Source organism: Gymnogyps californianus, chromosome 3, assembly GCF_018139145.2.
Source record: "Gymnogyps californianus isolate 813 chromosome 3, ASM1813914v2, whole genome shotgun sequence".
In the NCBI taxonomy this organism is placed as follows: domain Eukaryota; kingdom Metazoa; phylum Chordata; class Aves; order Accipitriformes; family Cathartidae; genus Gymnogyps; species Gymnogyps californianus.
This window is the reverse complement of record NC_059473.1, coordinates 53,591,869-53,605,970: the sequence shown is the minus strand read 5'-3', so window position 1 is coordinate 53,605,970 and position 14,102 is coordinate 53,591,869. Positions and strand designations below refer to the sequence as shown.

Genomic DNA, 14,102 nt, shown 5'->3' with positions numbered 1-14,102 from the left:
TGGACTATTTGCCCTACAAGCATAGATGTAACCAGCTCACAGCAACTCAATTACATTTGCAGGTCCATTTGTATGCACAGGAGCACCCAGGCGTGTGCTTGAAGCTAAGCATGTCTTTAAACATTTTCAAGAAAAGGCACTCTTTAATTGAGGCTTCAATGTTTCTTCTAAAGTAATTGGGACTTTTTTTAATTAAAGATCCATTCTCATGTCAACCCTGAAGTCTAGCATCTTAAAAAGAAGCTTAATTAAATTTAAAAAAAAAGAAAAAAAATCACAGAAATTTCTCTGGCAAAACATTTTTAAAAAACGTGTCAAGTGAAAAGATCCTACCTATACTGGAAATGAACATACAGTTAACAAAATTCTTATTTTTATTGGAAATGAACTTGACTGAAGGCGGCTGTTAAAACAAAAACCAAACAACAACAACAAAACCCCCCAAAACAAACAAACAAAAAAAAAGAAAAGAAAAGAAAAAGAAAAAGGCTTCACATTAAAGAAAGAAAAAAGAACGAAAGCTTGATTTCCCCAAAATGTAAGAGACAAAGATGAAGGTCAATTGTGCTGGTAAACTGAAATTATCATCCCCTGTCAGTTTACCATATTATTTCATAAACCCAATGTCTCAGCAGCCCAGAAACTATGTTTCTTCAAGTTAATCCCCAAAAGGCTGGTCTCTGGGAAGGCTGAGGTAGAAAACACTTGAGCAGACAGTCTGGTTAAGAGTTTTACAAAAGATTGAAGGGTTCGTCCAAAAGTTTTTAAAACAAGAAACTTGCCTATTTTACTACCAACTACTCTGAGAAGAGTATGCCTCTCTAAGACTACAACTTTTAAGACATGGTCTCTGCTCTGCTAATGGCTCCAACTGCAACTGTACGATGACTGCCATGCTCAGAGGAGCCTGGGATTGACAATGCCTCAGAAATGCTTAGAAGAAATATAGCCAAAAGAAGCAGCAAATGTCAGGAGCTGGTCTGAGAAAGCGAAAAATCAGAAGGCAGGTAATTCGTATTAAGCACCCGTATTTGGGGGTACTGCTCTTCCTTCCAAGTGACTTACTTCCTTGAAGATACTTAGCATTTCCATTATGGTTTTCACTTGAGAATCTGAAAGCTCAATAGATATGACAAAATTTCTCTCAACAGAATGTCGTGGTTTAACCCCAGTCAGCAACTAAGCACCACGCAGCTGAAACCAGGACTCAGTAGATGATTAGTAGGATGTGATAAAATCAAAACAAGCAAGAGAGCTTGCACCAAAGATCAGTCTGTGACACCGCTGGTGCCAGAGGACCCCAAAATGCTGACTGCAAAGCCACCGCAGGCCAACAACCAGTACCTGACACCATTACTTTCTTCCTTCTTTGGCAAAATTTCTTTCAGACTGAAGAATTCTGTTTTGTGACAATTTTATGGTTCGTAAGGACAATAAAGCTTACCATAAAGATATCAAAGCCTGGCACACTGATCAGAACAGGAGTTACAACAACAAAAAAAAGGATGTATTATCTGACTATTAATTCTCTGCTTTGAGAAGCTGAGCAACTATTTCAATTTCAGATGTATTTCAGGTTGAAGTTATGATCACTTGGTACAAAAGTCTCCTGAGACTTTTTCTGTACTAATTTTTTAGGACTTTTCACAGCTATCCTTCAAGAAAAAGTCCACCCTGTTAACAGATTATGCAAATCTGCAGCCACCATCAGCTGCCATTTTTATTTTACTATTAGACACAAAGCAACAACATAAAAATGAATCCAACCTAGTAATTTCCTTGTTCTGCTTCAGTGTCTGTATTTAGTAACTGTAAGTATACTAATTCATTACTGATAGCAATTTAATGTGAGTTTATTCCCAGGTTTTAGGATTTTTTTAAACCATCTTTTGGTAGGATTATCATTCTGTTATCCACAGCCTAACTCCTATACTTTACGAAAACTTTTTATTTCACACCAAATGGCAGATTACCCCCTGAATTGTCATTACTGAACAAAGGTATGTCTGCCAAGCTCTTTTAGTTACAGACTAATTCACAGATATGTCAAATGACATAAGGAAACTCAAAACCCCTAAGTCTTAGTATGCCATTCAGATGCCAAAATACACCCCAATGCATAAGATACCTGTACTTTTGCTCAATGTTAATAACCAAGATCACAAGATTACCTACAAATGCTTCTAAGGAAAGCAGAAATTGTTGCAGAGCTCCAATGGTACAGAGCAAATACAGTCTCTATACATTTTACATGTGTTTCCGAAATGTGTCAAGGAACTACTGCAAAGAATAGCAATTTTAAGATGATGTGCATAACATATAACTGTCCATCACCTAGGATGCTCTTATATAGCGCTTAATCTCTTGTTCTGTATTTGTCAGGGGGTTTTGCCACGAAGTTACTCAATTCTCTTCCACTCCTGCAATTATTTTTGTGAAATATTTTTATGCTACTCAATATTTCTCAAGCTTGTGAGATTACTTAAATCAACATAATTTAAACTTTCATTGTACAATTCTGGCAGAAAGCACATATACTGGAAAACTATTTTCAGAGTTCAGATCATCTTTCTCATAGCCCACAAAATACAATTGCTGGATTTTGACATATTTCCTTGCTTTATCAGACATATCAATCTGTTCCAATCAACACTGACTTGCTTGATTTTTCCCTAAACAAAACATACACACACACAAAAGAGAACAGAATCAGTCAAAGAGAATACTTCTCTAGCTTTCACACAGCTACGTTCTCCTTTGCTTCTGAGGAGTGCAATACTGTGCATTATGACAACGCATAATTGACATCAACACTTTCCAGTCAGGATGTAAATCCTACTTTCTCCATTGTCACTGATGATAACGAAAACAACAACTCTATTTTCCTTACTCACAAGAAAACTATCTTGCTACAGGCATGAGAAATGTTTTAATACAAATTTTGCTACAATGTGTGTTATTATTGTACATGACTTAATTATATAAAGTAAGCATTTTATAAAATACATTCTTCCTTACATCTGTACTTCTCTTCCAGAAGGCCCTTAGAAAGAGACATCAAGCCAATTTTCAGGGACTGCACTCGAATTTTTCCAGTTCGGCCACTGAAATTATAAAGATAAGACAATTTAATACAATTTAATTTTATTTCATTCCAACTCAAGTCTATTCAAAAATGCAAGGGCATTGGTGAGTTCTACTTCAAATACACTTCAAATCTCAAAACAAATTAACACTATAAATCACATTAAGAATGCTTCCCGTACAAAAGCTCAGCTCGCCTTCTAAGTGGTTTACATGTCAAAACAGTTCATAATACTCCAAAAGGGCAGACATTTAGCTCTGTAAAGCTCTCAATATGATTTAATAATGTGATATACACAGAAAAAAATACATAAGCACACAGCAGGAAAGCCTATTACTCAGTGTGAAACACAAGGACTGCAAAATAAAACCAGGTCTTCATATCACAGTAATTAATTCATTTTTTTCACTTCATTTTTTCCTTTTATGTTTAAAATGCTTTGATATACATGTGTACCAGGACATAAACAGCCAACCACATGCAGTAATTAAACGATGCGGAGCTGTCGTTCTTTTTAAGCAACGTGACTTCAGGCTCATCTTGTCCAATATGAAAAAAAAAAGAAACGCCCAAGCCCAAAAAAATCACACATTAAACCTTAAGCAACTTGAGAACAGATAAGTGGGTACCAAAGCAAGTGACTTTAAACCTGCAAGACAAACACTGTTCAAAAAGATACTAAATCAATAAACCCAGGGTACATAGAAAAGGATAATTTTAAAGTTCAAAAGATCAGTGCAGAAACATACTCTTAAAAGATCTGACGACGACCTCTTTCAAACACCAAAGAACATGACGCAATTTGTCTTTAGATGAGACATGGCAAAAAAATCACGAGAATAGCAGTTAAACTGTATATATGATACACAAACCCCTGCATTTAAGGTTAGCTGGGTCCTTCACCAGCAAGTAAGATAGTATTAAAATTAATATCACCCCAAACATTACTTTGGTCCTTCTGTCATGCAGAAGTGATATATCCTTTAATTACTTCTGGAATGGTTATTAGATATCTCTTTCTGTCCTATCCATTCAACATATGGTCTGCTGTCTGATTTACTTCACAAATGTTGTGCTGAATACAAAATTATTAATTTACTCTTGGGCTCTCAGTAAATTAGCTAAGCACCTTACAAATATTAATCCATTTGTCTTCACAACCATCACCTAATCTAGTGAGACTAGACAGCATTATCTTCTCCATTCCACAAGCTGAAACAGAGGTACAGAGAAATTATTGCCAAATTAATCAAAAACACCCATTACTTTTACTGCCTAGTTTGAAAACCAGGACCCAATTTTCCAGAATGTTATAAAAGTGCCACCTATTTTATACATTCAAGCTTAGCTTCAAATTATCTCTTTCAATCACAGACACTACATCATTCTGGCATACCTTAATGTTGAAATGGCTCATTTTGCAATCTTGATAAAGTTCTTTCCCCATTCTTTCCTGTGTAGGGTTGTCTGTGTTTTAACTTTGTATTCAACGGAAAAACAAAGCTGAACATTCATTTGGGGCTGATTTAACTCAGGACTGACTACAGCATTTGTTTATTGAAGGCAGAAACCCAGAAAAACTTTGCAGCTAAAAGGTCAGGGCACATATGTGGAGGCTTTAAACTTCTCCAGATTTCAGCAGATTGCTATAGGAACTGTGAAAAACTTCCTTCACACAAAAAGCATTTTCTCAATAAATTATAAAAAGAATTACAAAGCCTGCAATATTACATTTTTCTAAAGAGCAACATATTTCCCCCTAGCCTTTTTCTTGGAACCAGCTAAATATTAGGACTCAAATTATATATACAATAAAAACCCACACCAAAATGAAACACACACACACACCCCCCCAACCTATAGACTTTGTAGCACTGACACTTCCAATTCAGTGGTTTAAGTTTGCCTAGCTTAGAGAGTCACAAAACCACTGAGGTTAGGAGGAACCTCTGGAGATCATCTAGACCAATGCCCCTGCTCAGCCAGGTAGAGCAGGTTTTCCTGGATCATATCCAGTTGGGTTTTGAATATCTTCAATGATGGAGACTGCACAGCTTCTCTGGGCAACCTGTGCCACTGTTTGATCACCCCCACATTAAAAAAAAAAAATCTTTTTCTTATATGTTTAAGCAGAATTTCCTGTGTTTCAGTTTGTGCCCACTGCCTTTTGTCCTGTCACTGGGCACCACTAAGAGCATGGCTCCATCTTCTCTACTGCTCCCATCGGGTATTTATGCACATTTATAAGATCCCCCTGAAACCTCTCCAGGTTGAAAAGTCCCAGCTCTCTCAGCCTCTCCTGATACATCACATACTCCAAGTCCTTAATCATCTTCATGGTACCTCACTGGACTCACTCCAGTGTGTCCATGTCGCTCTTGTCCTGGGGAGCCCAGAACTGGACCCAGGACTCCAGATGTGTCTCACCAGTGCTGAGTAGAGGGGAAGAATTACCTCCCTCAACCTGCTGGGAAGGCTTTTCCTAATGCGGCCCGGGAGACTGTTGGCCTACTTTGCCACAAGTGCATGTTGCTGGCTCATGTTCAACTTGGTGTCCACCAGGACCCTCAGGGCCTTCCTTGCAAAGCTGCTTTCCAGCCAGCCATCCCCCAGCCTGTACTGGTGTATGGGGTTATTCCTCCTTAGGGAGAGGACTTGGTATTTGCCTTTGTTGGACTTCATGAGATTCCTGTTGTCCCCTTTCTCCAGCCTGTCAAGGTGCTGTGTGGCAGCACAACCATCTAATTGTGCTGTGTGTACAAACATCTAAAAATCAAGGCCTTACAGTGGGAAGGTTCAGGAAACTTTTAAATGCTTGAATTCATACAAAATTTATGAGTCAAGTATTTAGAATTAAGTGCCAGTACACTATTCAGATTCACTATAGCAATACAAGCATGCTTGTCATTACAAAATCATTTGATAAGACCATTTTAAGCAGCTCAGATATTTTTTGCTCTGATCCTGATGAAGGGAAGTCTGAATCATTATACTTCTGTTAACTGGTTTAGAGCAAAATTGTCCGTTCTCCATCAATACAACAGTGAAAGGCAGTATAAAAATGGCACATTATTGACCTCTGATCTATCTTCAAGTGAAAAATGGCAAAACCATTATAGCTGCTTGTCAGAATCGCTTTTCTTGTTTACTAAAGTCCATTTGTCCCTCTGGATATATCTGAGCCCTCTTTCCCAAGACAATACAAAGCCTAAGAATTCATTGCCCTGATAGTGTGATGCTGCCATTCTTCTCCTTCCCCAAATGAACTGGAATTTTATTGTTTTAGTGGAGAAGGGGAGAGGAAAGAGAGGTGAGGGGAAGGAGGAAATAAAGAAATCCTTGCTTTTGTAGGTGATTCCATTGTCTCTACATGTGCACCAGGCAGGCTCTGGCCTACATGCCTCAGCTATGATCCCCCTGTTGCACCTTCATCCACTGCCAGTCAGGAGGTGGCACAGAACCCAGAAGTAATTCAACTTTTAAACCTGCCAAAATAGGCATTAAAAAAAAGGTACACATCATTTCCAGGCATGGTAGGAGGGTGCGTTGAAAGCATATACTACAGAGAGGACTAGTTTAGTGGGTAATCAGCTAATGAGATCATTTGATCAAGGGCATGGGAGGGTGCCACGCTGCATGGGTAGAGAGGCTGGATTGGGATTGAAGGACATACAACTTTGTTGCATAGTTTGGACTCTCCATCCAAGCAGAGAGCAACCATTCACCTGTTTCAGAGATCCAACACAGCTGTGGAGAATATCAAAAAGCTACTTTATATAAAAACTGATGACTGTCACTACTGTACAATAACATAAGCAAATGAGGAAAAAAATGGTAAGCTAGAAACAGCTGTAGTATCAGAAGAGAAAGGAAGAACACTTTTATCCTATATCTTACTACAGGAGATACTGGAACTACAGGATGCAGAAGAGGAGAGCGGGGGAAGAACAGGTAACACACAGATAACAGGGGCAATAGACATGAGCCATGCCTCGTGAGTTCCCTTGCTAATCCTATAACAACTGAACTCCAAACAAATGAAACAACTACGATCCCAAACTCACTACATCAGGCACAAGCTATGTGGAGCACTTGGGAATCACATAATACAGTTTAGCCCTACTTGGCCGCAGGAACATTTCACCTGCAAAACAGTGTGCTAAATCCTAAAACTAACATTTCTGTTTCTGCTCAAACACCTAGGAAATTCAATGACAGACATTAAGGCAGAGTTAAAATTATCTGAAGGTATGTCTTTCCAGGAAAATGAGTTTAGCAAACTTTCCAAAAACTTTCCTTTCTCTAAGTAACATCCTAACACAGAGTTAGGATCCAAAACTTCTTTGACAGGCAAACACAGTCTACACCATAGCCAAAACAGAGGCCTGTGACACCTGTAAATTATAAATGTACTAATCAGGATATAATTAATATTGGATTGTTGAATATAAGTGTACAAAACTATTGTTTACCAACAATGGTATCCAAGTATTCTGTAGCATTGTGATGGCATAGCCAGACATAATATATAAGCATTTTACCTAATTATGTGAACGCCAAAGGGGCAAACAGTGATGGGCACAGCTGCACACAGGAGTTAGCCAGACAACAAAAAACTGCCAGACAGAGGACAAGATTAAGTATAAGAGATTGCAAACAGGAATGTACAATAAGGATGACTGACAAAACAACAGAAAACAAGATAAGCAATATCGAGTCCAGGGGAACCCTATGTCCCCCAGGGATGGGGGGCAATAGCAAAAAAACATCAGGTACTAGCAAGGAAAACTGGAGAAGAAAGTAGATGAGTGCACTTCAGTTCAGACTTCTCTTGTCAAAGAGCTCTCAAGCCTAGTCAACACTGACACTGCAACTAAGGGCTACCAGGGACCGCAGCTATCAGTTATCTACATAACCCAGCAACAGAAGGCAGGCTGTTAGATCTCTGAAGGTCCCCACAGACGCCTCCCCTTGATCAACCACAGAGGAGTCAAAGGAGCTCATTTTCCTGCCCTACAGTGGGCCATGTCCTTCCTAGAGCGCTTCTTACTACTATCACAGCCTGCTAAGCGGCTCACGCAGAGTCCTCTGAATCAAGACAGCTATCATCAACACAGGGAATGCAACTGGAGTGCATGCAGAAAATTTCCATCAGCTACTGTCAAAACCAGGGCATAAAGTTAAGGCTGACTGAGCAGGTCTCTCATCCTTCTCACTCCTCAGAAGTTCAGATTTTGCTAAAATTAACATGCTGGTAAGGCCTGGGATATTAACTCAGCCTGGTGTTAGAATTTGCCAGGTGTATGAGTGCAACAATAAATAACAAAGTTGTAATTCTTCAGGGGAAGACTGGGCCATAGAGAATGATCATGAAAGACAGCTTTGATCATATGAAAAATGTTAGCATAAGTGCCATACCATAGATACCCTTCCTAGACTAATGCACCAAATAAATTCAATTTAAAAGAAGGCATTATCAAAAGTATCCTAACATCAAAAAACCCAAGAAAATTTAAAAGTTGAAATACAAGAAGTCAGATAAACATTGCAAGACATTAAAAACAGTGCACGTAGAAGTTTCTTTATGGGTAGTTCTGATTGAAATAATGAGTCATTGCCCACAATTAGTACATGTATTCTATATTATGTATGACAGACTTTAAAATATCTGAAACAACTCATTCCAAGGGGCGTTAAGCTATTCCATTAGTACTGAAAGCTATCAGTCCATTTCATATAAATGGCGTTCGGAGATTTTAGCAAATTTGACAGTGTATAGTCCAGAACAATAACCACCAACTATTGCTTTTGGATGATTTAAACATAGGCCTGGCCAAATGATTTCATAGAGCAAACAATTTCCTTCACAGCTCTCATCGTAAAATGCAATGCATTTATTTTTGATTTTATTTTAAAAAAATCTCTGGACTAACCAAAACAAGGAACTTTTTAAGTTTGGAAAATGTTATACGGAAGATGTTGCTGCCTGGAACAACCTTTGAGTCCTTGAAGAAGTAAAAGTCACCAAGTAAATTTAATGTTTCTCTCCTCTACTCAACTTGAAGAATGAATCATTCCTGATGTGTCAGAAAATACCAGAACACAGCAGACTTTTTCTAAAATAAATTGGTTGTTTTTAAGGTCCAAAGACATCTGTAGGTAAGTCTGAAGAACTACTCAGTTTGCCATCAATCTGTGAATCAGTAATTAAATCTCAGGTTAATAGCATGCAACTAACAGATGCTTTTTGTAGGCAGTTTAACAATTTGAAACATTGTATAACACCAATGCAATAAACAATGGAAATGCCAAGACACAAATTAGCTCTTTCCTAAAGGCCAATTTGAAAAACAAAACCCAAAAAACAGCTTAAAATTGGTGCTTGTTCTTTCAGCATTTTTTTTTTCCTGGAGTGGATTTGAAAGGGGAGCAAGGAAACAAACTGTAAAAGGTAATTTTATCTCAGAAAACCTTCATCCTCCATTTTTCAAAGTTTGACTAAAGATTAAAGTCTTTCATCAGCTTCAAGAATTATCTACACTAAAGCTTTCAACATAATAAGGGGAAATGGGAGCAACAGGAAACATTATTGAGAGAAAGATTTGTTGCTTACTACGTGCATTTAAACATGAACAGATTAAACAACTGACTTCTAACTGAAGTTAGGAAGCAAAGGTAAGCTGAAGAAAACATAATGGATTTGTGATCTATCTGAAACCCCTCCCCCAACTAGTAACTACAAAAAATTCTCTGACATTAAGTCTCTTATTCTAAATAACCAATAACATTTAAGTCAAGCAACCCACTTGACCTACTGGTCTATTTGCAAGTGATGTGTTTATTCGTTCACAATACAGAGCTCTGCAAAATGAAAATAATTGCAGGAAGAAGTCCCAGTCATTATTTGATGGGCTCTCTAGTCATCCAGCAGTAATGATGAGGAGTCCAACTAACAGAAATGTCACAATATTAAACAGCAATACTCAAATGCCAAAGCATAATAGGTAGTCAGCACATAAACGATAAATGGTCGTATGTAGTCTGTTCCCTCCTTCCCTCCCCCCTACCACAATATTTAAAACAAAACCAAAATAAAATATCCACAAAGTATAGGAGTACTGGCATGTAATCCTCTGGGGGAAAAAAACCCAAAAGCTATGAACTGTTAGAATTGGGCACTGATTAAGTGACTGAACATAGTGAAGATAATGCATACATCAATAAGTAACAGCTCTCTTTTGCAAAGTCACATATAAGAATTTCTATCATTATTCAGGAAATACTTTTGCTCTTTCCATCTTCAAATGGGGAGAAAGTAAAGAAATTTAGTAACCAACCTCAGGCAGCTTGGAAATTCCAATTTGTAATTCTCTGTATAACTCTGAACTAAAGCATATATTTAGACACACTGAAGCGACCGCCCCATGTATTGCACTACTGTGTCTTTAGTCAGCTCCAGAAGAGTCCTGAAAAGCCTTTGCTCAAGCAATGTAAGGAGATACATTATAGCAAATGGAGGAGCTGATGGAAACCAAGTCTTTCCCAGTTTTTACTACAGAAAGGAAATGAGAATAGTCAACACCATTAAGAAAAATGAGCAATAAACTCATGACTCAAAAGGACAACTAAATAAAAACATACTGATTGTAGGTCATGCAGGCTGACATAGTGCAGGGCAGGGCAGAGACATCAGAGTTCAAAATCCAGCAGAAGAAAGAAGTGTCTGGGGGCTCAGAAAGGACTGGCCAAAACCACAAAGGGCTGTTGGAGTGGACTTTTTCATGTCCTCTGAGACTCAGTGCGCTCTCTGGAAATAGCAGATGTGTATTGTGGGTTTAAATAAACCCACAAGTTCTTACTGTAAGCATCCCAAAACATTCTTGAGGCAAACTCACACTCCACCGGGCAAATACAGCTTTGCTACTAGGATGAGGGCAGGTGGATCACATAGCACCAGCACTCAGAATTGATACAAGGCAGGAGCTGCACCTGCTGGAAATGAGCCAGGACCAGGACACTGCTGACCCTCCAGAATCAGACAGGCTTTAGCACTGAGATCAGAACCACCACCACTTGACAGAGGATTCAGGACAGGGAACTCAGCCAGGATTATGGCATGCAAGTAACTAAGTGTAAAATAAATAACAAAACTGTCCCCACCTGTGGCTTTATCATTTTTCTATTATGGACACTTCCTCAAGAAAGTAACTCAGAAAAAAATACACAACAGTCCTATAAGTCTAGCATTTTTGGTAAGTCATGTGCAAAATTTACCAATTCTGTCTCCATGGTTTATACTTTGTTAATACTACATTAAATTCCTGGGGTACACACTGTGAATAAAGACTTGTTACTTACCTATCATATACATTGAGTAGCCAGTTAAGACACATGTCTACACAGAGAGGAACATTCACCATATCTTTGTGTTTCTCTTCAAGTCCACTGTAGATGGTAGTGAGACAGCTGATCACATCCTGGACACCAATCAGCTGGTCATTTTGACTCAACTTGTGCTGTTTGAAAACTTCACTTGTTGTGTTCAGGTCCAATAGATCCACTAACAACATGTGATTAAAAAAAAAAAAAAGACAAAGGGTGTGAATATAGACGCCTGAGCATAGCATTCACAATACTTGATCATGTGCATATTGTAGCAAACACTGCAGACAATTAGCCAAGAAGTAGCTTTCATTTAGTTACTTTATAGCGAAAAACTGCTCTCTGTGATAAGTCCACAGCATTTTGGCACTATATATTTAAAAAAACAGAATCAACAAGAACACCGTAATGACACTGCACAGCTCGGAAGTACATTTAGAAAGCCGCTGAAGTAGTCTGTGTAACTAGAGGATCCTAACTTTAGATGTACGCACACTGGGAGTCCACTAGGCTTAGAGGATTCTTCACATTTACCATAAAGCAGAATCCCATTAAATGACTATCACTTTTGATTAAATGTAAAGCAAAGCAAATTCTTAGGTAACAATGTTCTCTTAAATACAGTAGGAATGTACTGAGGCCTGATTAACTGAACAGCAGTTGCTAAATTAGGGCTTAAAAGAAAGCAAGGAGAGGGACACAGGGAAATTATTTATTGTAGTTTTCCAGAACACTAAATGTTATGCTTTCATGAAAAATATTTTGATCTCCTTTATGACAGGATTCTTTCTATAAGCAGTTGGTGATGCTACGGATATCCTACAGGTGAAAAGGGTTTTGCTCCCAAAACCACACAAATGCGAGTGTGAAAATCTGTGCTTTGCATGGTGAAAATAAAAAGCTGTCAATGAGTTCTTCTAATTCCTTTTGCAAAACAAAGTGTAAAAGAGGAAACTTATCTTGGTGTAAAAGAAGGAAGAATAAAGTAAGTCAAAGGGTGGTATAATCCTCAGTGATTTTTTTTTTTAGACGCGAGGACTTTAGCAAAAAAAAATAAATAGTTGCAATATATTAGTATGCTTGCTACAATGTATACAATATGAAGTTGAAGTATATTCTAAGCTCATACAGAGCTGTTTCTGGAGAGCCAGTAACACATTTACACTATAAATGTCATCTCTCAAAGGAAATGAAACGTGACAATCTCAGATGTGTTGTAAATTGCTCTAAACCAATAATGTTAAATAAGGACCCTAGAAGAGCAGTCTGTGCGAATCAGGTAAGTCTAGTTTAGGCTGGAAAATAAGTACAGCAGAAAAAATCAGGAGCAAGACAACACTAACCACTATGAGCAATTCTGTCAAGAACTCAATGATCATCTACCAAAAGATAAGGTTATGGGCCAAAAGAAGGTTACATTCCCAATCCCTTTTCCCCAATCTACCCTTCCTCACATGACTGTAAAATGAGAAACAGTACCTCACAGCCCTTGCTCTTCCTCTCCCTCACTGACAATGGTACATTCTATTCTAACTTTACAGCATCAGACTTGCAGGGGTTTTACATTTGTTTGCTTTTTATTTTCTTTTTTGTTTTTGTTTTTTTAAAGTCCATTTCTTGGGCTTGCAAACAAATGCCAGCCATGTATTTACCAAACAGGCAGACTGCTAATTGCAGCAAAACACCTTGCCACTAGTTTGACTTGAGGTAGCCAAAGTATTTGGCAGTACACTGCAGCATACTACATACACACATTTCTACAGTATCTGGAAAATATGTAATACACTGGAAAAGGCTCACAGGCATATTTAAAAACAAAACAAAACCAAAAACCCCCAACGTAACACTGCAACACAGACTATTTTTTTGAGGGGTGGAGGGAGGGGGGTGAAGCCAGGTGCAAAACTGTAACATGCTATCCAGTCACGACCTACAAGGGGGGGGAAAGAACTCCAAACGATTGCAACCAATTTGCTGTTTTGGTTTTTGGTTGGTTTTTTTTTTCCCAACCTGTTTTTGTAAGGTACTTAATGGTTGGCTAAAAGCAGGTAAGCAGCTTCCTAAAACAGATTGACAGCACTCAAAATCTGCCCTTTTTAAAGCCAGTGAAAACTTGGACTGCTTTGGAATGCCAGCAAGTTGTAGCCTTTGGGCTTGGCTTAACATAACCATCCTTGCACTGAAAACGGCAATTCAACAGACACTGGAGTAAGCCTGCTAACTTCACATCTTGATCTGCTGGCATTAAGATCTCACATTCACATTTCTGCCAAAGAATTCTACAGGGAATTGGGAGAGGTACTTTCAGTATTTTCATACTAAAAGGAAACTCTGCTGCTGTACTAATGCAAATTAAGCAAAACTTACACTTTTGGATGACACCATTCACGGAGAATAACCAGAGGAAATCACTTCCATCCCTGCTTACACTTCAGCACTCACCTGGCTGAATGAACTTTGGGTACAGGCAGTTATCCTGTTGTGGTAAGGTCTACCCACTACCAGCGCCCCTGGATTGGGCTGATGTAAAGAGGGATTATTTTCTTATTACATTTCCATTTCTGAAAGTTTTTAAATAAACTGTGTTTATGCAGATGGGGAAAAGCTAACCTGATACTCACATGCCATTGCTGGC

At 38.4% G+C, this 14,102-nt stretch overlaps 1 protein-coding gene across 2 annotated transcripts in view; it reads right to left on the bottom strand.

The window, feature by feature from the left end:
* Window positions 1–14,102, bottom strand: part of UTRN (utrophin) — a 394,556-nt gene that overhangs the window by 49,018 nt on the left and 331,436 nt on the right. For both annotated transcript variants that reach the window (XM_050894491.1, XM_050894492.1), the window contains exons 61-62: window positions 11,444–11,645; window positions 3,019–3,104 (exon numbers count right to left, since the gene is read on the bottom strand). In XM_050894491.1, the coding sequence (XP_050750448.1) occupies window positions 3,019–3,104; window positions 11,444–11,645 (288 nt within the window). The remainder of the gene's footprint in view (window positions 1–3,018; window positions 3,105–11,443; window positions 11,646–14,102) is intronic.